Source organism: Oryx dammah, unplaced genomic scaffold (assembly GCF_014754425.2).
Source record: "Oryx dammah isolate SB20612 unplaced genomic scaffold, SCBI_Odam_1.1 HiC_scaffold_4, whole genome shotgun sequence".
NCBI classification, from domain to species: domain Eukaryota; kingdom Metazoa; phylum Chordata; class Mammalia; order Artiodactyla; family Bovidae; genus Oryx; species Oryx dammah.
In genome coordinates this window covers 29,438,991-29,464,310 of record NW_024070188.1, presented here as the reverse complement: position 1 = coordinate 29,464,310, position 25,320 = coordinate 29,438,991, and the positions used below count along the sequence as shown (strand labels likewise).

General features: G+C 44.1%; 1 protein-coding gene and 1 non-coding gene across 2 annotated transcripts; both read left to right on the top strand.

The window, feature by feature from the left end:
* The first annotated feature begins 646 nt into the window (after positions 1-646).
* On the top strand, positions 647-18,406 carry NR2E1 (nuclear receptor subfamily 2 group E member 1). Its single transcript, XM_040239339.1, has 10 exons — positions 647-695; positions 767-912; positions 1,924-2,256; positions 5,503-5,590; positions 7,292-7,527; positions 8,786-8,932; positions 11,001-11,097; positions 11,485-11,634; positions 12,725-12,830; positions 16,878-18,406. The coding sequence occupies exons 1-10, from the start codon at positions 647-649 to the stop codon at positions 17,038-17,040; spliced, it is 1,515 nt and encodes a 504-aa protein (XP_040095273.1). The 3' UTR covers positions 17,041-18,406.
* A 3,468-nt stretch (positions 18,407-21,874) lies between these two features.
* On the top strand, positions 21,875-21,946 carry TRNAE-UUC. Its single transcript has one exon. It is a non-coding gene; the product is annotated as a tRNA-Glu (tRNA).
* Positions 21,947-25,320: the final 3,374 nt, after the last annotated feature.

Here is a 25,320-nt window from a genome sequence, read left to right as displayed (position 1 = left end):
GCACCTCTGGTCCTTTCTTCACCGCACCGGGGTTCTCCAGAGATGCCTGTCCCTGGCCTCCTTTTTGGATAGGAAGCGGAAAAGAGAACCCTCACCACTGCTCCTCCCTCGCGCTTATCTTGGCATCATCAAAAGTGCCACCGGAAAGAGGAGGGTAGAGAAGGTGGCAAGATGACTGGACCCCCAAATACAGACCCCAGCTCAGCCAGAGGGAGCGTGTTGTGCAGAGGAGTATGGCTGCAAAACATGGAGACCAAGTTTACTGCTTTCCAGAGTGAGGGCGGCTGCTGGGCAGCTGTTGAGTTCCCTTGGGCGCAGTGACAGGCCCGAAGGGGTGAGGGACAAGACCCGAGGTGACCTCCCCTGGCTCCCTCCGACTCCCTCCTCCCCCACCCAGCACAACCTCTCCTCCTACCCTGTGGGAGAGGGGGCGCCGAGGCGGTGGTCGCCTCGCCGCGCGCCTCCCCCGCCGGCCTTTGTCGCCATCCGAATTCCCATGCTACTCTTTTTGACGGGTCACTGGTGGCTCTATAGGCAGGTGCTATGGCGGGGTTGTAATTACCCGGGCCGAGCCTGGTGGTTACCAAACCCCCTCCCCAACCCTGCCGCCCGCGTTCTCCCCGCCCCCACCCCCTGCAGCTCCTCCATGGCCGCGCTCGGAGGTGCTCGCCCACTGGACGCCTCAGAATCCACTAGCAAGTTTCCACCCTGAGGCCTCAGGTCTTCCCCGCGCTGCGCCCACGCTTCCCTTACTCCCCTGGCCCAGCTGTCCTCACCCTCGCCTCTCATCACCCCAGTGGTCCCCAACCCGAGTGCTCCTGGTACCAGCTGGCAGCTTCACCCAGACCAAGCCGGAGGCCGCCCGGGCCCAGACTAGAGGCCTTCGAAGCGGTAGCAACGGGAAAATTAAATGTAAAGAAGTTAATTATTAAGTAGTATTGTTGACTATCCCATCATCATTATCAGAGTATTAATTAAGGTAACCTTTTATTTACTCCTTTTGTTTGCGGGAGGAAGGATTTCTAAATCTCTAAGAACCGCTTCAGTCTTGCTGGACCCTTGAGACCTATGGAAATATAGTCCCTTTCCTTCTGAGTTTTTGAATTTTACCCTCTCCGAAACAGTCCTCTGGGCTCCGCGGTCACCCCAGACTTGAGGGAATTCTAAGGAGATTTCCCTTGAGTCAAGCGACTCTCAAGGCCACTGGGGTTGGAGGGCAGTCAAGAGAAACCAGTCAGATGGCTTTTAAAAATCAGCCTCAGACAGCGGTGAAAAAGTGGGAGTGAGGGACCCCATGCAGGATCTAGTGTGAGGAGATAGGACTTCAAGTAGGAAGACCCTGGGAAGTGGAGGGGGTGCTGTCCCACCCTAACTTGCCAGGAAATCAACATACTTACAACACTCTCCCCCTACTTGCCTAGCTCAGTGCTAGTTACTTTGGGGAGAAAAAAAAAAATTTTTTTTCCTGAAAGAAATTGTCAAAAGCGATCCATCAAGCATTATTTTAAATAGGTAAAGTGAAAGTTGGGCAATTACCACTACCCTTATTATCATTAATAATCCTAGTATTAGCATTACAATAATAATCCTAATAATAACCACCGCCCGGCAGCTCAGCGAAACCTCGATTGCCTTCCAGCTGCCATCCCTGGTTCCAGCCGTGTTTGTTTTTCTTCTTTTCCCTTTTACATTTCAAGTTTGTCTCCTCGCGCGCTCACTAACAACTTTCTCTGTTAAATGCAAGAGCAAGGGAGGGAGGCGGCCAAACTTTCCGCGGAGCAGAAAGGCAGCAGCGGGCCGCGCTGCCGCCCCGGCCTGCTGTAATCTTTTATTCCAAAATGGGTCTCGGCGATTAGAGGAGACCCAAATACATGTAGCGGTGCATGAATAATGCTCATTGTAGGAAACTGACACTTGCTCAAGGAAAAAAAGTTTGGCTATAAAATCACTTCATTATTTGCTTTTACCGCAGCTTCGGTGCTAATCCCTTCGGAGGTCAGATTGCTTAGCATCTCTCTCCCTCTCCCCTTTCCTCCTTCTCCACCCTCCTCTCTCTCTCACCCCTTCCACACACACCCCCACCCCTTCCTTGTCTTTCCTGCGATTTCAGGCCGTATTTTAGATATTCCCTGTAAAGTGTGTGGCGACCGAAGCTCGGGGAAACACTACGGGGTCTACGCCTGCGACGGCTGCTCGGGGTTTTTCAAACGAAGTATCCGAAGGAATAGGACGTATGTCTGCAAATCTGGAAACCAGGTACCTTAGCAGGGCTGCACTGCCCGGCTCCCCTCTGCCACCTCCCCTTCTTTTGTTTGTGCCAAGACCTCCTCTGAGTTTCCAAACTGCTAGGGAGAGACCAGGCCCTGACCACTCCTGCCCTCTCCCCTCCTTCCTGCCTCAACTCTCAGTGGCGCTTTTGCTTGGGAAAGGTGGGAAGAGGTAAGGGAAGAGAGCTGAGTATGAAGGGGGAAAGCTGAAATCCCAGTGCCTCTTTATGTCCTCTCTCAATCCCCCACCCCGCCCTTTTTTTCTAAATCCTCTGACACATTTTTACACTGGATAAGGCCCATACTCTGACTATAAAGGCAGCCCAGGGGATCTAAGGAAATTTAGGATCTAAACCACAAGCGCAGGCAGGTGAAAGGGCTGTTATATGTTGCCTGCCACCCCACCGCCATTTTTAGCAGCACCCAAGCTCAATGCTGTGACCTGGGTCTAAGGGCAGAAGTGAATCGCACAGGGCATCTCAGTCAAGGTTGAGATGCGAAGTGAGTATTGGCCAGTTGGGAAAGACAGGATGTGCTGAATGAAGAACTGTGCCCTTTCCGTTTCAGAGAAGCAGGGCTGCTTGGCAGTGGGTAGTGGGCCTTCAGCACCCTCGTGAATCCAGTTGAGCCTTGTCAGAAAAGGACAGAGTGAGCAAGAAGAGAAGGTGCCCAAGGAAGGAGTAACTGGCAGCCTTTCCGTGGTTCCCATATCTTCTCCTTCTCTGCTTAGAAGGGGTGCTTCGTTGATTCTGTTTTGGTCTTGAGCAGGAACTGTCTTAAAGAGACATAGGAGTAGGGGCATGGGCTAAGTGTGAGCTAAAACTCCCAGAAAGAGTGAGTAGACCCCTCCCCCTGACTCAGTTTCCAGCTCAGAAGATCAGCGTTTTGGTCCCACACTTTCTTGGCCTTCTCCTTGGCCAGGCATACAGATCCTAAGTATAGAATGACCATCTCCACTCCCAAGAAGATCCTGAAGAGTGCAGTGGTCAGAAGTCATCCTTTGGTTACCAAAATGGTAAAAACATTTTCACTAATTAGTATATGTATTAATGTCTATGATATACTTACATATATATTGCTTGCTGCTAGTGAATTATTTATCTTTTTCTGAAGCTATGTCTGCTCATGCCAAGTTCTGATAGATTTGGATTATCAACAGAAACAAGAACAAGAAGATACTGCATTTGGATAAGTTATTTTGAACTCTCCAGCCCTATTACCTGTTTAGTTAAGTCCATAACTCTGTATCAGTTTCTCATGTCACCATTTGAACATCATGTTATATATACCCAGGACTGTATCCCAGTAGCTCCACAGGAATATGGGATTACTGTGGGTCATCACATTTGAGCAGGCCTCCACTTTATCTTTTATGCAATGGACAGAATTGGGGAATCAAAATCTCAGATGTTATGCTTGATATTTTCAAAGGGGTTGGCTGTCAACTCAAACATATTGATGTCAGTCCAAGTGCTTGTAAAGGAGTGATAATAGACTCATCAGGCATGGTGGTCCTCTTCTTGCACAGAGAATAAATGGCCCAAACGGAGGTATGCATCTTTCTCTCAGGCTCCAGATATTTATATGCAGTTGATCTGATTTGAAGGCACTCTTAAGAACTAACATAAGCTTCTATTTTGCTTTAGTATGTTTATCAGAATACTAGAAGGATAACATTTGAGGATAGACATATGATTGCATTTATTTACGTTGAGCAATTTAAACTTCTTTACATTGAGCTATTACACTAGCCAGCAAAGATGCCCAGAATTCAGTTAGGAAAAAAAAAATATTTCCGTTTTCTCTTTTATTCTAAGATTAGGTAAATAGCATTCCAATTCATCATTAACAGTAATGAGAATGTTTAGAAATTGTTATGAACTTCTGCTCTACCTTCATTTTGAATAAATCAACATATTTCAAATCAGAGGGGTATGATCTCATAAAACTGTGGTTTGAGTGTGTAATTTTTTCCTAAGGGGTATTTCCGAAAAATATGCTTACTCCAAATTCAGAGTATATGAGTTTTGAGGTTATGGAACAAAATAAAAATACATTTATTTTATTATCTTCCTTTCCACTGTAAATGTAACAATAGCACGTAATAAAAACAGAGGAGAGCACCAAAACTTCTTATGTATTTACTGTGTATAAAATACACGTGTAGATATGACTCTTTATGTATCTATATATATGTTCCCTCAGTAATAACACCAAACACTGAATAAATTTCATTAGAAATTTTCTCTGTACTTTCCTCTTTTAATGGACAATATTTTTCCAGAAAATTTCACTGGATAAAACATTATTTTCTCATGCGTCTCAGATAAATATTTCTAAGGCAGCAGTTACCTCTATTTTTTTAGTTATCATGCTAATATTCTCAGTCCATATTATAATTTTTTCAGACAGTCCATCACATTGTTTTCCAGGTCATATTTACATTGTGGACATTTCTAGAATTTGTCCAGGCCTTGGGCTCTTCCTTTCCTACCCTCATATCTGTAAGCCTTGCCCTCCTAACCACTCTGGCTTCTGCCTCACCTTCCAGGAATGGCTGTTTCTATGAATCTGGGCTGAGGGTAGTCTTTAAAACAACTCTCAACCTGCTGGTTATAAGGATGGCTTCGAACACGTAGACAAGAGAGGAAACAGGAGAGTGGAGAATAATGAAATATTTATCTGACAGATAAATGGGCTCACCCAGAGAGTGACAGAAAGAGGTAGACTCAAGAGCTGAAAGCAGAAAGAACAGTCCGCGGGAGAGGGATGTAGCAGGGATCGGGGCAGGCAAGCCGGCTCAGTACGGAGCTCTGAAGCCTCCCTCCACCCGGGCAGGTCGCTGTCTTCGGTCCTGAAAAGTCTCGCCCCTGCTCCACCACCACTGCGCCTGGCGGAAGTTCCCTCTCGTGAGCTCCTCCCCGCACAGCGGGGTCTGGCAGTCCAGTCGCTCTGACCCTTCACCTGCTTGGACTCCAGCAGGACTTTCCTTCCTGTCTGCTTTCATAGGGTCAGGGACTGGTTTTGTTGAAGTAGCTCTGAGAATCCTAGCCCTTTCTCCCCCTGGCCCTGCCAGTGCCCAAGGCCCTCGCGTTTTGCGGACCCAGGCTTGCCGCTTGGCGGTCTTTGGCCGGGTCGGTACTCGGCCTCCACGCGTTTTCCTCCTCCCAGAGCCGGCTTCTAGTCCCCACTCTAAAGGCCTTTGGGGCCGCTGACCACCTGCGCTCTGTTCCAGGGAGGCTGCCCGGTGGACAAGACTCACAGAAACCAGTGCAGGGCGTGTCGTCTGAAGAAGTGTTTGGAAGTCAACATGAACAAAGATGGTAATCTGCTTATTCTTAGTTCATCTTATGTTGGTTGAGTAGTAAGTAAATTATGTATACAGAAAATAATGGCACTCCTATGCATGGAAATCATCTCCTGAGCATTTCTTTCCAGACTCTGGGAATTGGCCTCAGGCTTTAGTCATCTCTCGGCTTGAGTCCCAGCCCCACCCCACTGAACTCCCCAGGGTAACGCCCATTCATGGGTCCCTTGCACCTCACAACCATCCCCACGAAGCTAGCGTTCCTGAGGCCCCCACTCTGCTGGGGACACACTTGTGACGTTTCCAATCTCCCATCCAGATTCCTCTTCTCACCTCTCCTGGCAGCCCTTTTGTGGCCAGTCTTAAGCCTGTTAGCCTCCCACAGGTTCTTGCTGTCTGGATGTCTCTGGTAGAGACTATCCTATGGACTAGGAGACTGGTTGAAGGAGGAAGGGCAGAGACATGAACAGGCAGAAAGTCTAGCCCTTGTTTGTAGACTCACCAAGATCACAAAATTAGGACAGTTGTGATCTGGGCTTCTCTCAGTTCTAAAGAAAGGGGCTGTAGCGGCAATTTAACACTAGTGGGTGCCTGGGGCACCCAGCTCCCCAAAGTCTCAGCAAGAACTAGGTCGTCAGGATGCTTCTTGGGCTTAGAGCGCAATCCAAGGGCGTGGCCGGCGGTGGCCTGGCCAGGGCGCCCCAGGCCTGGAAGGGAGCGGGAAGCGGGGGGAGTCCTGGCCAGGAGGGAGGAACAGGGCCTCAGGACTGGGTGTGGAGTGGGCTTTGCCGTGAAGGAGGCCTGCCGTGAAGGAGGCATCCCCCTGAGGTACATACAGCTCCCACTGGGGAAGTTACTTCCTCCGCGGCGCAGGAAGCAGGAGGGAGCGTCCAACCTGTTGAACTTGTGTATTGACAAGTTGTCAAGCTCGTGGAGCGGAAGATTGCCCTGAATTAATTTGTTTGTTTAAACTGTTGGTGGTAATTGTCACATCTCCCTTGCCTTCCTCCAGCACATTCTGAGAGGGCTTTCCCTCATCCCATCCCCCGGCGGGCCCGGGCTCGGGTTCTTTTCTCCCGGGCCCTCTGGGGCCAAGTGGTATTTCCAAGTAGGGCGGGGGATGGAGGTGGGCGGAGTGGTCGTCGGACTGATTGACTAAGGTCTGTGCACAGACGCTGTGTGTGTGCGCGTGTGTGTGCGCGCGCGCAGATGCGCGCTCAGTGGCTCAATCCTGTGTTACTCTTTGCGACGCCATGGATTGACTGTAGTCCTGACAGGCTCCTCTATCCATGGGATCTCCCAGGCAAGAATACTGGAGTGGGTTGCCATTTCCTCCTCCAGGAATCTTCCCGACCCAGGGATCTAACGCTAGTCTCCTGCAATGCTCCCTCTACATTCGATTGAGGTCGAGACCTAGCCACCTGCCTGGGCGCGGAGGAGCTCTGAACAGACAGAACACACGTAGTCTTGCCTGCGGCTCGGGCATTAGTGTGACACTGTGGGCCGCTCTTTTCGGCTTCAGCTTCCTTATGCAAACAGTGTAAGGGTTAGACGGTCTCAGAGCGCCTCCACCCTCACGTTCCTTCTCCCCGCTTCTCTTCACCTCCCGGGTGCCCTTGCCTGCCTAGACGCGCCGGTTGGCCGGAGAGCGCGGCAGCGTCTGTGTGATGACCACGTCTCTGATCTCGGGCGCACGCCGGTCTGTGTGTCTCTGCAGCCGTGCAGCATGAGCGGGGCCCTCGGACGTCCACCATCCGCAAGCAGGTGGCCCTCTACTTCCGTGGACACAAGGAAGAGAACGGAGCGGCCGCGCACTTCCCCTCCTCCGCACTGCCCGCGCCGGCGTTCTTCACCGCGGTCACGCAGCTGGATCCCCACGGCCTGGAGCTGGCCGCTGTGTCAGCCACACCGGAGCGCCAGACACTTGTGAGCCTGGCTCAGCCCACGCCCAAGGTCAGTGGCCTTGCTGGGCCCGAGGCCGTTCTGAGCGGAGGGCGGAGAGGGGCACGCCCATTCTTTCTCAGCTGGGATAGCTCAAGCAACTCTTAGGGAGAGAGACCTGGCGGGGTTCTCAGTGCTTGGCCGAGCTCTGCGGGGAGCACTCGACCTCCCGTCTCCCCTGTTGAGCTGGGGTGCTCAAGCTTCAGTGTGTGGTAAAGTCACTCTCTGAGCTGACTACAACTGTGGACTTCTAGGCCCATTCCCCCTTACAGCAAATTTGAGTGGATCCCACCCAGGAACCTGCACCTTTAGAAAATACCTCTAGTGTGAAAGCCTGTCTGAACTAAGAGGGCAGCCTAAAGTATTCCTGAAGGACAGAAGAGCAGAGTTGTTTTTAGAAGAAAGAAGTTGCCTGCAGCTGACAAAAGAGCACCTTGAATTCCGACTGCAGGGATCTAATCTCTTGGACAAAGGTCCTTAATGCAAGAGAGAAATGTGGAGCTCACCCTGTTAGGACAGTATGAAGAACCTGGCTTCATTTCCCACTCCACTTCTGAGTCACATGAATTTACATAAGGAATGAGCCTCTCCTAGCAGGGCCACAGCCAGAACCACCTCAAAAGGTACCCCTAGGGACTACCTTCCAGACTTCCAGCTGGTACCTACACAGATCCCCCACTTCAGGCCAAAAAGTCCTCCAGATCTCCCCCAGACAAGGGCCAGCTGTAGCCCCACACTGCAGGGAAGCCAAACACCTGGGCGCATGCACAATATTTAATATTGCTTTCTTACCCTTGATGTGTATAATAAGCTTGGGAAAGTAGTGTTATGAATATGTTGTCAGTTATGAATGGGAATGCTCTGTGAATGATTAAGATGTCTAATTGAAATATTTCCATAATATACTAATCCTTTCTAAAAATACTCATATGCATATTTGTGTTTGGGATGCCTATTAATTTATACTTTTTTCCCACATCTATTTTTATTTACTCAAATGCAAGAAGCTCTAGTCTAAATTGGGAGACAGGCCTGGCACTTGGCTCAGCCCGAGGAAAATTTGCTGCAGAGGATAGAAAAGCCACAAGCCCCTCTTGATGGAAAAGGCCGCCAAAGAGTGGAATGAGCCTCTCCCAGTAATTATTATTTCCCAGACTCTGTAGATGTTCCTGTCTCCTTCCTTGGTCTAGTTAGGAAACTTTAACAGTGGCTCTTCTTGCAGAGCTGTTGTTTCCTTACTCCCTGATTTTTCTCTTTCTTCCCCACCCAGTATCCCCATGAAGTGAATGGGACCCCAATGTATCTCTATGAAGTGGCCACAGAGTCAGTGTGTGAATCAGCTGCCAGGCTTCTATTTATGAGCATCAAGTGGGCTAAGAGTGTGCCAGCTTTCTCCACGCTATCTTTGCAAGACCAGGTAGGACCAAGAGGGCACTGAGCTCTTGGGGGAAGAGGGTTGGGAAAGAAGCAACAGTTGTTAGGCTTATTAAACTAAATGTTACTTGGATAAATCACCAGAGCCAGGCATCCATTCTTAACAGCAGTGAAAATGATTTTTCTTAGCTTCTTGCTATGGCTTCAAAATATCTAGCTATGGAATCCTTACTAAGAAGTGTAATTGTGTTATTTCAGGAAAGTTGGATATGATCTGCAAGAAACAAATACACAAGATCATTTTCTTTTTTAGTTTAATTGGAACATCAAATTTAATCACAAATTTTAAAAATCATAAATCTTAATGATGTTTTAAATTTTTAATAAAGCAATGTTTGCTTAAGAACACTGGAACTGAGAGAAATAGAAGATGATGAGAGTATTCCCTGGTTAGATTTTGAGAACTAGTCTCATATTTGCAGCTTTTATTTTTCATTGTGATGCTCACAGTTTTGGCCACTGATGTATCAGCATGAAGGATTAAAGGGTGTGTTGCACAGCTCCCTTGATTCTTTAAATGCTTTTAGACATTTTGTGAACAAATAGGTCTGGTGCATAATCCTGTGATTGTAAATGACAGTAAGTGGGAGAAAAAAAGTATGTGTTGTTAAAATTGTATCATACCAAAACTCAGAAGTTTTATTGTTAGGAATATCATAAATGGCCTCTGCCATAATTTTTCTATCCTTAAGGGAAAAAAAGAAAATGAAGTATTCACAAAAATTGGCTGTTACCAGTACATTCATGGAAATTAATGACAAATTTCCCAAAAGGCTAATAAGTAGTTCCAAAAGCAAAGGATTTGTTTCTTTAATTCATTTTATACCTAATTAAAGCATAATAGTGCCCCTTAATATGAAGTATGTTTCCTACAGAGAGACTTGGCAATGTGCTCAAAACATTTAATCTTCTAGCATGGGATATTCTTTCTTTTGTGGCCTGGACTTTCAGACATGGTTAGAATTAGACATTGTTTACCTTGCATTTTGAAAGTATTATTTTATGTACTTAATGCAATAAAGCTGAAAATAAAGCATTTTGAAAATTAAACCCTTTGGTCTAATTGTGATTTTGGTTACAAGCCTTCACAATTCAGCCCTTAGTACTCAGAAAGAAATCCTCTCACGTAAATCATCCAGGATTACTGGTTTTGGAGAGATTTTTCAAGATGGTTAGTTTTTATCTTTGACCAGATTTACTTGTAGACTCTGACCATTTGCTGTGTGTGTGTGTGTGTGTGTGTGTCTGTCTGTCTGTCTGTCTGTAAGTTGGCTATTTTTTCTGAAAACAAGTATTTGTAGACTCCTTAATCCAAACAAAATTTACTTACTATCTGCCACTTAGCCCTTCAGTGGAAACCCTTCAACAAGCAAACTGTAGTGAAGTGGAATCCAGTATATTAATTTGGAAAAGGAGCCAGATTTTCATTTTAAATATTCAGTAGCACATTTCAATAGAATGAAAATGACAAGCACCTTGATGCTGTCCACTTATGAGTCTCAGAAAAATCAGGCAGTGAGATGAGGTAAACTCAGCAAAACCCAATTAACATAATTACACCCTGATTTCCCTGCATGCCTCTTGGGAATTAGTGATCGCTCTCCCAGCCCAGCCCCCTCAACCCTCCAGGGAGATTGGGGCCCACATCAGCATGCTTAGTCTGGAATCCTCAACCCTGATAATATCAACATTTTCTATGAGGGGAATCTGCCTGCTGACCTGTTGTTGGCATTTCATAGGACCTGGGTCACCCATGAAGTTTCTAGGTAGTCAGGAACAAATGGATGCAAGGACAAGAAGGGTAAACCCTTTTCCAAGGGAAGCAAAATTGGGGGAATTGGAGTGACTGACTCTCGAGTGCATGTGCAAGTATAGACACCTTTTAAAAAGGAAAATATGAGAAAATAAGGGAAAGCTAAAATATTCAGAGGAAAAACTACCAGGACAGGCATTTAAAACACTTTTTAAAATGATAGAAATTTACATATTGCAATTGTTTATAAATTTATAAATTACACACTATATTATATTATACATCTATTGTATGACAGCTGATGCTTTTGGAAGATGCTTGGAGAGAACTGTTTGTTCTAGGAATAGCACAATGGGCCATTCCGGTTGATGCTAACACTCTACTGGCTGTATCTGGTAAGAATTGCACAATTTAATGACTTTGTTGTAGAAATTACCATAAAAATACATTACTGAAAAAAGAACAACATGTAAAGAATAACAAATTCCTGCTGAACAATAGAGTATACCTGTCATTTATAAATCTATATTTAAATGCAAATAATGTTGTTTTGTTGTATTCATGACTGCTTGCATTGTTATTTAAATGCAAATTACTGTGTTTGTTATTATCCAAGAGAAGATTTTATATTAACTTTCATACAATATAGCCAGTTTACATAGAATCAGATATCTTAGAGTGACAATTGAATAGATATTGATATGCAGGATTTTGTCAAAAATCAATATTAAATCATGAAAATGCCTTCATGTTAGAGCACTTATTGCATATTTTTATTCTAGGCATGAATGGTGACAACACAGATTCCCAGAAGCTGAACAAGATCATATCTGAAATACAGGCTTTACAAGAGGTGGTGGCTCGGTTTAGACAACTCCGGTTAGATGCTACCGAATTTGCCTGTCTAAAATGTATCGTCACTTTCAAAGCTGGTAAGCAGACACAGACTGCTGTCTCTTCTTCCAGTTTTGCCATCTCACTAACTCAGTTCAGTTCAGTCTCTCAGTTGTGTCCGACCCCTTGTGGCCCCATGGACTGCAGCACGCCAGGTCTCCCTGTCCATCACCAGCTCCCAGAGCTCACTCAAACTCATGTCCATTGAGTCAGTGATGCCATCCAACCATCTCATCCCATCGTCCCCTTCTCCTCCCACCTTCAATCTTTCCCAGTATCAGGGTCTTTTCAAATGAGTCAGTTCTTCACATCAGGTGGCCAAAGTATTTGAGTTTCAGCTTTAGCATCAGTCCTTCCAATGAATATTCAGGACTAATTTCTTTTAGGATGGACTAGCTGGATCTTCTTGCAGTCCATGAGACTCTCAAGAGTCTTCTCTAACACCACAGTTCAGAAGCATCTTCTTTGGCGCTCAGCTTTCTTTATAGTCCAACTCTCACATCCATACATGACTACTGGAAAAACCATAGCTTTGACTAAATGGACCTTTGTTGGCAAAGTAATGTCTCTGCTTTTTAATATGCTGTCTAGGTTGGCCATAACTTTTCTTCCAAGCTGTAAGCATCTTTTAATTTCATGGCTGCAGTCACCATCTCCAGTGATTTTGCAGCCCCCCAAAATAAAGTCTCTCACTGTTTCCACTGTTTCCCCATCTATTTGCCATGAAGTGATGGGACCAAATGCCATGATCTTAGTTTTCTGAATGTTGAGCTTTAAGCCAGCTTTTTCACTCTCTTTCACTTTCATCAGGAAGCTCTTTATTTAGCTCTTTTTTGCTTTCTGCCATAAGGGTGGTGTCATCTGCATATCTGAGGTTATTGATATTTCTCCTGGCAATCTTGATTCCAGCTTGTGCTTCATCCAGTCCAGCGCTTCTCATGATGTACTCACTCTCATCCACCTCCAAGTCCAAAAGAGAGGTGATGGTTTTCAAGAGAGCTGATACTCTTAGTCTGACTCCACTGGACCTGCATGTTCTTCTTCTTGTTGACTATCCACTTCCAGAGAGTGCTTTCCCCATCTGCATTCCTGTGCTGCTTCTCACAATTTCCTGGTCTTCATTTCTAGTTCCTACACACAGTGGTTCTGAACTGAGAAGTTTCCGGAATGCTGCCGCCATCGCAGCTCTTCAAGACGAGGCTCAGCTAACTCTCAACAGCTACATCCATACCAGGTGACCCTTGTTTGCCTTGAACATGTACTTAAGAAAACTGTTTCCATTGTGAATGTGTGAGCAGGCAGTAAAAAGCCAGTTCAAACACTGCAACTAAATATCCTGTTGCCAAACTAGTTAATTTAGTTAAAATCTATGTCCTCATCTATTTCTAAGGGTAGGGGAGAGAAGCAAATCAAATTAGGTTATCAAAGTGAAACCACTGCCAGACACCTTACTCTTGTCCCAGATGAACAAGTTGATCCATCAATATGGCTGAACACATCTAGGTAAATGCGTATCACCCCTCGGCTACCTGTAGAAACTCTCAGTCACTGGGGTTCCGGCAGTGCTCCTCCTGGCCCACCAAACAGGCAAATCCACCACAAGGTCTGTAGACCTTCTGTTTCCATTTTCATATGAAAAAAGTAAGGCCTTTAAAAGAGCAGTGGAACCTTGCTAGTTTACTAAGTTAGGACTGCAGTATATCTGAGGTTAGAATACAGTTGCTATTCTTTTTTATTCTCTAGATTGATCTTGAAGGGAAGCCCATGGAAACCTGTCTCTATCATCTCAGCATCACCCACAGACACTCTGCTGGGAGTATCTATATCAAATGGGTAGAGGGCATTAATACTTTCGTTATTAAAGGGGGTCAGAGAAACCCTGAGTCGCCTGTATTCATTGGGGATGATACCACTTCTGCAAAGATCACCTTATTTCTTTATAAATCCTCTTTTGAATACTAGTAAGTAAAACTGTTCCCTGTCCCAGAGTTGTTGAAGGTCACATTCAGAGCTCCTATTCCTGAAAGCTTTACGGTTCACAGCAGATCTTTAGTAGCTGACAGCAACCAGTATCTGTTGAGTGCTTACCATGTATCCTACAACCCAGCATGTTGTGAATTTCCCTGAAAGTAGAGGGAGTATATAAACAAATAAATTTGTAAAATGTGAGTTTAAAAACAACACCACTGTTCCCTGTCCATGGAATATCACTGAAACTGTGATGTGTGATAGTGCATGTATATGTTTTTCCAAACTAAAGTCCCATGGCTTTTAAATTTAAAATCCACATTAAATTTTAGAATCTATATAGTAAGCACTTAAGACTTGTTCAGAATTATAAAATGGAGCAGTGCATAATTTGGGCACTGTTTCCCCCATTAAAAACTAACTTGTATAACATAACTGACCTCTGACATACAGAGTCTTTAAGGTATAAAGAACATCACACCAGAAGAATATGACACTAGGTTTGATTCAGCCCTTGTTGAGTCCCCACTTTTTGTAGGGTGGCTCGTGAACACTGTGGGATATGAGAAAGGACTGTCCATTATCATTGCAGGAAGTAGGCAGAAGTGTTCATCAGACCAGGGAAGAGAAAAAGCAAAGTGGGGAGTGAGAGAGATGAATTCTAGTTGGATGGAGTAGGAAAACAATCTGGAAAGTCTGGTGGGTGGAGAAGACAGGTGAGCTGGTCCTTGGATTCCAGCAAGGGAAAAGGTGACCAACAGGAGCCAGAGAAAGGGCTGGTAGAGGGGCCAGGGGAGGTGCCAGAGAGGGAGTAAGGAGAGTCTGAGAGAACCTGACGTTTTGAGAGCTGCCTTTAGATGACTTAAGAGAGTTAAGGGCTTCCCAGGTGGTACTAGTGGTAAAGAACCTGCCTGCCAATTCAGGAGATGTAACAGAAGTAGGTTCTATCCCTAGGTCAGGAAGACCCCTTCGTGGAGGGCATGGCAATCTGCTTCAGTATGCTTGCCTAGAGAATACCATTACAGAGGAGCCTGGGGGGCTATAGTCAGTCTAGAGAGTCACACAGTCAGACATGACTGAAGTGACTTAGCATGCATGAGAGCATTAAACCACAAATTAACAGAAGTCTATTTTGGAAAAATGATAACTATACTACTTCTCCCTTACCCTCAAAACAAAGAAATTATTAAGGGAAGGAACACATCTACTTTGACGTGAGCTTTGTATTTTATGATATCAGTTACGCTATAATTTAATATTGATGTCTAGAGTCATAAACGTGACAAAACTAACTATACCTTACTTCTTAGCTCCTTCGAGTCAGTGAACATTCTCCTCTAGCACTTTCCTGTCTAGAAGAATCTGAAATCTAAATGAAAAGTTAATGTTGCAAACTGAGCTAATTATGCATTAATTGTTAAACCTGCAAACTGACCTAATTGTTACAGCCCTGTAAGTGATTTCTCTAATAATCTAGGACATAAGGAGAGGGCTAGAAATTGGCATTTCACACAAACTATACATAACTATGTGTAATAACCATATATAATAATGAACAATTTAGTTATATATAATAAACTATATAGCTGACAATCAAATACATGGATCTGTGACAGACAGAACAGTTACACTTGAAACAAGAAAGCTTCCAGTTATGTATGCTGATGGATGGAGTCAGGGGCCTAGATATTCTGCAGAATAATTTTGAGCAGTCAGAGAGCCTCTTTCTTTCTCTGTCGCTGTCTCTCACACACACGCATACGCATGGTTGTTGTTTCTGGGTAATACAGTACTCCACATATAATAAACACTTAATTTGTGTTGACTGACTAACCAGCCCCTTCCTAATTAGAGGATAAAAGAAGTGGGTGAGTAGGTGAGTGGATAGTCTACTCACGGAAAATCAAGAGTTAATTGTCTATGAAGTCTCCCAAAGCCATCCTTTCTGTCATTATTTCCCTGTGTTTTCTTTCTCACTGGGGGAAACGTCAGCACATTGAGTGGTTGCTGCAGACAAGATGGGGGCTTGGTTAGGCCACCACTGCTTCCCACCCACTGCAGGGGGCTTCTCTCTTCTGCCTGCCTGGGAAAGGAAACAGAGTTGTTGAAGAGTAAGTGGCCAAGGTGAAAGGGGAACATGGGTCTTCCTTTACTTTCCAGGAAACATAGGAGATGCTTTCAGCAAGGAGAGCAAATGTGATTTATGTGGTGTTGTTTTTTTTCTCCTGTGGGGAGGCTCCACCATGTCCATTCCACATGATTAAATGTGGTCTGGCTGGGCAGTGAAAGAGCCAAATGAGATCCTCAGAGGCCCAGGATGAATTGTCAGCCTGAATAAAGTATCAGGTTGAAGAGAGGGACTCTCTTGTGCTCAGAACTTAGAGACAAGCATGAAAGTTGTTCCCCTGGTCTCTGTTTGCACCGTTGGGTTATTGGGCATTTAAACTCAATGTTCAGTTACCTAAGTCCTGTGTAGGATATATCTGTCAGTTTCTAGCACTTGTGGCCATAAGTTGAACCTGGCTGAGTCAGTCTTTTGGGTGGTTTGTGTCAGTGCATGGAGCCCTCCTGTATTGATAACCTGATTCCAAGCTATAGACTGAAGAAGCATCAGAGCTGCAGTGAGGAGTTGGCTTATATAGGCATCTAAAAGCAGCAGAAGATTGAACTTGCACATCTGAGTACAGATATATGTTGGACATCAAGAGAGGAAATTGTTCAGCAATTTCTCACATCTTTAATTATATGCCAATTTCATTGACATGAAAGTTGGGTGGCACTGCCATGCAACAGAGCTTAGTCTTTAATTTGCAGTGTAATAAAGATGGAATTATTCCTGAGAGTGACTAAGTATAGTGGCTGAATAATAATTTGGATAATTGCTCGGAAAAAGAATCCATTTCACTTGAGGGAAATAGCCTGGTGAAGGAATCTTGAGAATCAGAAAATGTGGATGTTGTCACTAGTTTTTACATCAGTACTAGTGGTTGGTGTCTATACTAGCAACCGTAAGTTTATTATTTGGTCTAAATTGACTATCATATTTCTTAAAAAAATTTTTTTTCCAAATAAAATGCAACCCCTGTGCTAATGACGAGACTGTCACCACGTGCTTTTGGCAGTGTCATTATGTTCTCTGTGCCTGTTATTCCACCTGCCGAATAGGGACAGTACTGCCTGGATAGGACCCTGTAGTATGTTATTAAAGAGGCCGAGTCAGGAAGTTATGCTGAAGATGCAGTGTGTTCAAGGACCAATATTAAGCCTGTTCGTGATGGATCTTATCTTGCTTTCATGGCTTCTCCTCTTCCAGATACCCCACTCAACCTTGTCGCTTTGGAAAACTCCTGTTACTTTTGCCAGCTTTACGTTCTATTAGCCCATCAACCATAGAGGAAGTGTTTTTCAAAAAAACCATCGGCAATGTGCCAATTACAAGACTGCTTTCAGATATGTACAAATCCAGTGATATCTAAGCTCTCCAAGTCCCCACTTTTCAGGATGGAACAGTATCTGATGAACTTCAACCCACGGAGAACAAACCTCAACTAACAAACCCTTCAGGAAGCATAAACCTGGGAATGTGTAGCCTTCAGAAAAGAAATGTCAATTGACACGAAACGATTCCAGTAGCTCTGACCTGCTGCCTCACCCGGGGTAGGGTGGCCTGGAAGGAAAGGGGTGTGGAAGGACCGCCTGAGCAGAGAGGACTCACTGCTGCCATGCCCTGGGAGGGGGCCGAATTTGGGGTTGCCACAGGCCGTGCCATTCTGCCTCTTACCTGGAAGATCAGGCCGAACTACCAATAGCTGAAACATAAGTAGAACTTTCTTTTCCCTTTTAGCATATAAAGTTGGGTAACCAAATATAGCTCTGTGTATAACATCATACAGCAGCCTTCAGAACTATTTTATGTTGAAGAATTTATTTTAAAAATAATGGTTAGGTTTTAAATCAAAAGTTTTATCAAAAGTTTCCCTTCTATTGTACTGCATCATAAAGTGGCCTTCAGAACTGAATTAATATGTGAAGGGTAGCTTATGCTGTGAGATTTGCTTTTTCTCTTTCTTTTTCCTTTCTTTCTTGCTTCCTCCTCCTCCTCCTTCCCTTCTCTCTCCCCTTCCGCCTCCCCTTCCCCCCCTCCCCTCCTCCTCCTTCTTCTCAGTACCATAGGCCAGGCAACCTTGTCAAAGGAATTGGTGGACAAAAATGAGATTCTCACCACGACTTCAGGTTGGATAACATCTCAAAATTAGAAGAGCTTTACTAAAAGAACCAAGTCGAGGGAGGATGAATAAAAACAGCAAAACCAAATAAAGTGGAGATGAATGATAGAGTGAGGCAGACCACTGTCCCATTAACATAGTGCTGAAACCAAAGGCAATGGGGGTCGAAACTCATGTTTCAGTGAGTTACACCAGATAGCAAATGACGAGAGACATGAGACCAGAAGGAATTTCAAGGAGATGGATGCTAAAAGGCTTCTTGACCCATTGCTAACAGCCTGGGACTCTTCAATGCCTTTCAGAAAACTGGTTTCTAGTAAAGCTTTGAATGCCTGCACATGCACACACACACACACTTCATCTTACACTGTAAGCTGCTCCTTTGGTATGAATCTCTACTTATGGAAGTGTAGAAACAGACATTTTAAAATAGCTGCTGTACTTTTCACATTTTGATTTATTAGGTACTAGCACTGAGGGAAAATATTCAGCACTTGGGCTATTATAGGATGAGTAAAACTTTCCTTGTACAAAGTGGAATTAACTGATTTGTGAAGTTAAAAGGTTGTACTCATTGTATTTACAAAGAATAAAAAATATATTGAATTTAAATGAACTTTGCCTGGTTTCTTAGCCTCCATCCCTGGCTGGTCCTCATCTACTAGTGACAAGGTAGCAGTGGCAGCTGGTATAAAAACTGAAGCTCAGAGCACTGCAGCCTGAAGAACTGAACTACAAAGGCAATTTCCTTGTTACAGTGAATCCCATTTGTAAAACGATGAATAAAGAAATAAAACATAAGATTCCGTTTTCTGCCGCTTTCAAGTGTAATTGCATCCGTTAGAAAAATTGCTGTGTGAGGAAGAAAGAGGCCGATTAACAGTCTTCATTCACTTACTCCTCTGTTTCTAACTCTCTTGCCAACATTTCAGTCCTGACCAGGAACTTAAGAATTATTTAATGATAAGAAAGATAAAGTGTGAAGAACCATATTGGTGAGTAAGACGTGCAAGGAGCAGTAGAAAGTGAGTTGAGATGTTCTCAGCAAATCTCAGGGCACTGGTCCCACAGCCAAAAGCCAGTGATGGAAATCAGAGGTGCTGAAGACCATGGGCACTGTAGGCTCCTCCTGGGCAGCATCTCCAGCAGGAGTCTGGAGCAGAGATACTTGCCACTCTTGATTAAACTGACCTGGTGATAGCATGTGTGGAAGTTCAGTCAGCCATCCACTCCTAGTCCACTGATTCCACTGAGAAAGAGAGGTTCCTCTTAAAGAAGAGCAAGATACTAAAAAATGTGTACAAGAATGTTCTTTTCAACATTGTAGAGAATAGACACATTGCAGTAAATACAGATGGTGTTACAATAGTTAAAGTGAAGAGCTGATGTATAACATGGGTAAATCTGGAATATGCTGTTGGGAGTGGTGGTATGTGAATCCCAGAGGATACATACAGGTTGGTTTTTATATAAAGTTTTGCAACCTACAGAACAATACTCCACCATGTTTATAGACATACAAATGTATAGCATATGTTAAAAACAAACATGAGTATGGTAACACTAACTGTATGATAGTGGTGTCCTTTGGGAATGGGTGGGACTGGTGAAGGGTAGCAAGACAACCCTTCCTCACATGTTTCTGAAATGGTCTATTTCGTAAGACAAAGGAGACTTGGGAACAAATATAAGATCAATGACAAGATTTGGTAAAGAATAGCAATGGATTCAAGGCTGTTTATCCATGTATTAGTCAATTTTTACTTCAATAATGCTGAATTGCTTCCAACAACAAACCTGTATTTCTTGTTCATGGGACTGCTGGGCTGGGCACCTGGCTACAGTTTGGGTGCAAATAGGATCCAGTGTTTCTTCATTCTGGACTAGCATCTTCTCTAGAGCAACTTATTTGTGTGGCAGAGTGTGAAAGTGCAAGGGGCTGAGCCAAACCATGCAAACACATTTAAAGCTGCTGCTCCCATCACAGGTATTCACTTTCCACAGGTCAAAGCCAAACACAAACACATGGCCAAACCCAACCTCATGAGGGCCGGGAGTGTATGCTTCTCATGGAAGAGGACGGAATCACTGACCTGTAATAAAAGCTATTACAGTCCTAATCTGCTTTAATCTATTTGAAATATTCTCGGCAAAGTTAAAAAGGGAGTAAGTTTCCTGTGACATGCCACAAAATACTGATTTCCCAATGGAATTGCCTTTGTTTGGGGGCATCTCTGCCTTTACAAAGAAGAATCAAACCTGGCTGTCATAAATCAACTATAGTTTAAAAACAGAACAAAACCCTCGCTTTCAATTTTTGACAAAGCCCAGAATTAAAAATCCAGTAGCAATGTCTTTTGGGATTTTGGAATCTTTACTGTATGCAGCCTGGATACTTTGAGAACCTCACTGCTTGCTTGGATTTTAAGGCAGACATTCTCTAGGGCTGGTATTGTGGGGGAGGTGCCACAGTTGTCTTGGAATATACAAATTCCAGATAATGCAATTTCAATATATGCAACTTGAATATACAAGCAAGAGAAGATGAACCCAGTCAAGTGATGACAACAGTCAAAGAATAGTCTTCAGTGCTTCTCCTTTGGCAACTTTTTTTTCTAAATCTAGGAGGGTCATCTTAAAGCAGTATTTGCATACAATGACAATTAGATATGGAGTCTCACATTTGTGTTTGAATTACTTTTAGTTGTTCTTTGATTCTGGGAAAGAGAGAGAACAGAGGATGTTTAGAAACTGAATTGAGATTCCCAGTTTACCACTTAGGGTTCAAGGTTTCAGTACAATTTAGGAGTATAAGAACTGAACCCACTGGCTAGAGACCAGCACGGGGGTTGCTGTCTTTAATCATCTATACAAAAATAGAAAGCTTCTGTGGAGATTGTTTTGTAATGTAAAGAAATACCAAATCACTGTGTTGTGCACCTGTATCTAACAGTGTTGTTTATATCTCAATTATACCTCAGTTTTATAAAAAGAAAGGACATAGAATCACAGTATTCTAATAGATTGTACAGGGAATAATATTCATGTTGTTTTAATGATGCAAATGCTAATTATTGGTCTAATTAAAAGTATAAAATTTTGGGGAAAAGAGGGAGGAGTGGTGGAGGTACTAAGTCTTCATCTCATAATATTTATAAATTTAAAAATTGCTTGTTTCTTTTTATTTATGAGATGATAGATGTTAACTGAACCTATTGTGGTAATCATTTCATAGTACATGTAAATCAAACCATCGTGCTATGCAACTTAAACTTATAGAGTGATGTATGTCAATTATTTCTAAATATAACTGGGGGAAAAACAAGGTAGAGAGCAGGAAAAAAAAAAGGAAACTGTCTACTTTTCTGCAAGTTACTTGTGTATGTGTGGCTCTCTCTCCCGTTGGTACATACGGCTCTACCTCATTCGTGTTACCGTCTGCCTAGTACTTCATTGTATGCCCTATAGTTTACCCAACAAATTTCTTATTGGTAGACTTGGGTTGCTTGCAGTTTTTTTACTGTCATAAATTAAACTACAAAGTGCCATCCTTCTATGTACACTCCTGTGAACTTGTGGGGATTTTCTGTAGGATAAATTCTTAGAAGTGGTATTTCTGGGTCAAAAAGATTATATGCATTTTTAATTTTGACACATACAACCAAATGGCTCTCCAAAAGGGTTGCATCAATTTGCACTCCTGCCAAGAGGGTGTGAGAGAGCCCATTGCATTGCTCAGAATTTAAAAGTGCTTAATCAGACAGGCTTGATGAACACTTCAGAAGCTGTTAGAAAAATACAGAGAATACATATGTTTCAATTATGAATATGCCTCTGCTACTGGACTGATGAAGTAGGTTTCACTTTGCACCCATGGTTAGAGCTTGCTTCCCTAAATTTTGCAGTCCAGGCCACTTATATGAACTTTTGACAGTACCCATATCATGATGAAGGCTGAGAGACATTGGATAAATGAAAATATAGAAAGAACTTGGCAGACACTTTCTGCTGCTAAGAAGCTGCACTAAGACTTTCAAATCATTCATTTTACAATAACATTTTTATAATCACTTATGGAGGGAGATCCCTGATGGTCTAGTGGTTAGGATTCTGGGTTTTCACTACAGTGGCCTAGGTTCAATCCCTGGTCAGGGAACTGAGATTGTGCAAAAAAGAAAAAAAATCATTTATGGAAACTGAAGAATAATAATAACTCTCTTTGAGTAGTTCCAGTACCTTTATGACACATGGCTTAATTTTTTTTTTAATGTAGTCTGTTTTTTAAATCACAATTTTAGATTTTTGAAGCTCATTTTGGAACATGAAGTGTTTTGTTTTTTTTTTCCTCTGAATAATTCTGACTTGCATATAAACCATTAGGGAGGGTGGTCAGAGTTTTCTACCACTGCTGAGCTGGGCTTGTCAGCAATGTGCAAAGGGCATTCTCTCTGATGGAGAAACCAGGATGTTGCCACATAGCCTGGGCATCTTTCTGACTTACCAAAGTGTTGCAATGTTCTGCTGGGAAACTGTGAGTAGGGTCAAGTATTGAGGAAGCCATAGTCATAGGTTTGATCCTCAAGGAGTCAGGCTTTGTTTGTGGCCCTAGTATCCCTAAAGTCCTTCAATGGCTATGTCCTAGGACGCTGAGCAAGTGGCAGTAGAGGCCTGGGGTCCTCCACTGTGAAGGCTGGAGAACAGCTCCCAGCTCTTGTCCTACAAGTGTTATCCAGGGCATCTTTGCAATGACCCAGCCATGAGCCTGGAGGAAGCAGTGCTGGCCAGGGTGAGGAGACTTGGGTTCTAGTTATGACCAATGTGATCTCAGGCAAGTCAGTTAACCTCTCTGCACATCAGTGTTTTCATCTGTGCAAAGGAGCACTAGGCTTAATGATACCTAATTTCCCTTCCTCTTTGGGGGCACAAACTAATGAGATTGATTGGATTTCCAAAGGTGTTCACCCTTGACTACATGCTCACCAAATCCTTTCATTTGAACAAGTAGTTTCAATCTTGGCTGCACATAGAATCACTTTGGTAGCTTTTGAAATGCTCAGGGCCTAGGCTGCATCCACACCAGAGCAAGTACACCAGAATCTCTGAGGCAGGGTCCAGTTATTTGAAAACTCCCCAATGATTCCAGTGTGCAGCTAAGGATGAGAAGCCCTGATGTGGTCTTTGGTTGGGAGACCTGAGGCTGGACTCACATTCAGGCTCCCAGATCATCTGTGTCCCTTGTTCCTCATGTCTGGTTATGCTCCCCCTACGCACTGGTGACCTTTAAAAAAGTTAATTCTTTCCCCTTTATCCCTGCTCTGGCCTGTCATTGAACTCACCCAGCTGATTGTGGTGCTTATGATTGAGAACCTCTTCTGACCGCTTCCCTTTCCCCAGAAATTAATGTGATCATTAAGGCTTATAATTTCACTCACCAGTGCTATCAATCAAGGGGCTGTGAAACAGAGTTAAGAGTGCTTTTGTAATTGGCAGCAGCCTGTGATTTGGAGCAGGGCATCCAGAGGCGGTGAGCAGGCTGGAGGAGGGGAGAGCTGGTGTGCAGGGAATGGCTATGCCTCTTTGAACTGACTCCTTCAGCTCTTTGTGACCAGCTCCCCAGGGGTCAGTAAGCTCCCAGCATCATCTGGCCTGAGTATCAAAGGGAGAAAACCAGTTCTTTGCTAGCAGTGCTTCAGGCTACCCCTTGCCTACCCCAAGCTCTCTGCAGTTGAAAGGAAGCTCTCCTCAGGTTCTGAAGAGAGGAATAGGAAAGATCAGTGGATTCTTTATACACTGGGCAACTTGAGTCTTGTCAGGGAGGAGCAGTCCGTCAGGATTATCTGTAGTTCAGAAGTGAGGTTAAGGCTGTCAAGCCTGAGGGACTGACACATTCCTCCTCTGTAAAACCCTTGCTTTGGAGAAGGCAATGGCAACCCACTCCAGTACTCTTGCCTGAAAAATCCCATGGATGGAAGAGCCTGATGGGCTGCAGTCCATGGGGTTGTGAAGAGTCAGACACGACTGAGCGACTTCACTTTCACTTTTCACTTTCCTGCATTGGAGAAGGAAATGGCAACCCACTCCAGTGTTCTTGCCTGGAGAATCCCAGGGATGGGGGAGCCTGGTGGACTGCCGTCCATGGGGTCGCACAGAGTCGGACATGACTGAAGTGACTTAGCAGTAGCAAAACCCTTGCTTAGAGATACCTTTTGTGTGTGCTTGGCCCCTCAGTCGTATCCGACTCTTTGCAACGCTATGGACTGTAGCCCACCAAGCTCCTCTGTCCATGGGATTCTCCAGGCAAGAATACTAGAGTGGGTTGCTATGCCCTCCTCCAGGGGATCTTCCCAATCCAGGGATTGAACCCAGGTCTCCTGCTTACCCGGGCCTCCGGGTAAAGGTGGATTCTTTACCACTGTGCCACCTGGGAAGCCTCAGAGATACCTTGGAACCCCATAAACAGCAGCTGAGCATGGAGTAATCATACTCTGTGCCCCATCACCCCGCCCAGATTGCTTCCAGGCTTCCTCCTGCATACTGAGAGCTGGTGATCAGGGTGGCCCTGAGACTCTTATCCCTTGTGGGAGGATTAGGGGGCTGACTCAGTTTCTGCTACACACAGTGCCTAGTGGAATATCTCATACATATATGTAGGTGGGCCAGAGGTGAAGGAGTAGTAATTTTTGAAATAAATAAAACATAACATTAAAAGTGACTTTCATTTGATAGTAATACAAGAAATTTGGAGGGGAAAATTATCTATAATTCCACCTCCCTTACACTATTTTTATTTTTACCTTTTTTTCTAGTTCTTACATGTACACCTATATATTTTAACATAATCAGTGAACATATTTTCCATTCTGACACTACTCTTAACATTCTATCAGTTGCATTTTTATAGTATCCGTGAAACTTCAGAATTCCTTTTGGTGCTTGCATAATAATTCTGATACTTGGTGTATGCCATAGTTTTCCTCTTTCACTGTTTTGGATAATTATTAACCCAAATGTTTAATAAAATAAGTTTATATTATATGGAGCAACATGGAAATATTGTTAAAATGTTTCACATCACCCATTGAGAATGTTAAAATGTGGTTTCCTGGTTCCCGCTTCTTGAGATTGGGATTCAGCAAGTGTGCGGGGGGGCCTAGGCATCTGCATTTTGACAGTCCTGATGCAGGGGGTCCCAGCACCGTAGGCTTAGGCAGGTGCTGTATCTGCCTAAGATAGTCAGATCACACTGCTGCTCTGAGCCCAGAAGCTCCTCAGCTTCTACAACTGAATTTTGCAGTCCACATAAGAGACCAGTCCCCTGCTTCTTAATATGGAATGTGTCTACTGAGTTAGGGTGTTTATCAGGAGCTTACTTTTCTTCTTACTCATCTCCCAGGGCTCCTTCCAAGTGCTGCCTCCTCAGCAGTACTGGGATGCCAAGACTCAATGTGCTTGCATGCTCCCAGGAAGGGAAGAAAGTCTGGCCAGTGGTGTCATATTTCTGCATAAGAACTAGAGCTCTAGTTTGCTGGT

What these genes read in the sequence shown, in the direction of transcription:
- NR2E1 (XM_040239339.1), top strand. Translation starts at nt 647, where the DNA reads ATGGCCGCGCTCGGAGGTGCTCGCCCACTGGACGCCTCAGAATCCACT. An exon ending in CGCTATCTTTGCAAGACCAG is followed by an intron (nt 8,933 to 11,000) that starts GTAGGACCAAGA and finishes ATTGTATGACAG; the next exon opens with CTGATGCTTTTGGAAGATGC. An exon ending in CACTCTACTGGCTGTATCTG is followed by an intron (nt 11,098 to 11,484) that starts GTAAGAATTGCA and finishes TTTTTATTCTAG; the next exon opens with GCATGAATGGTGACAACACA.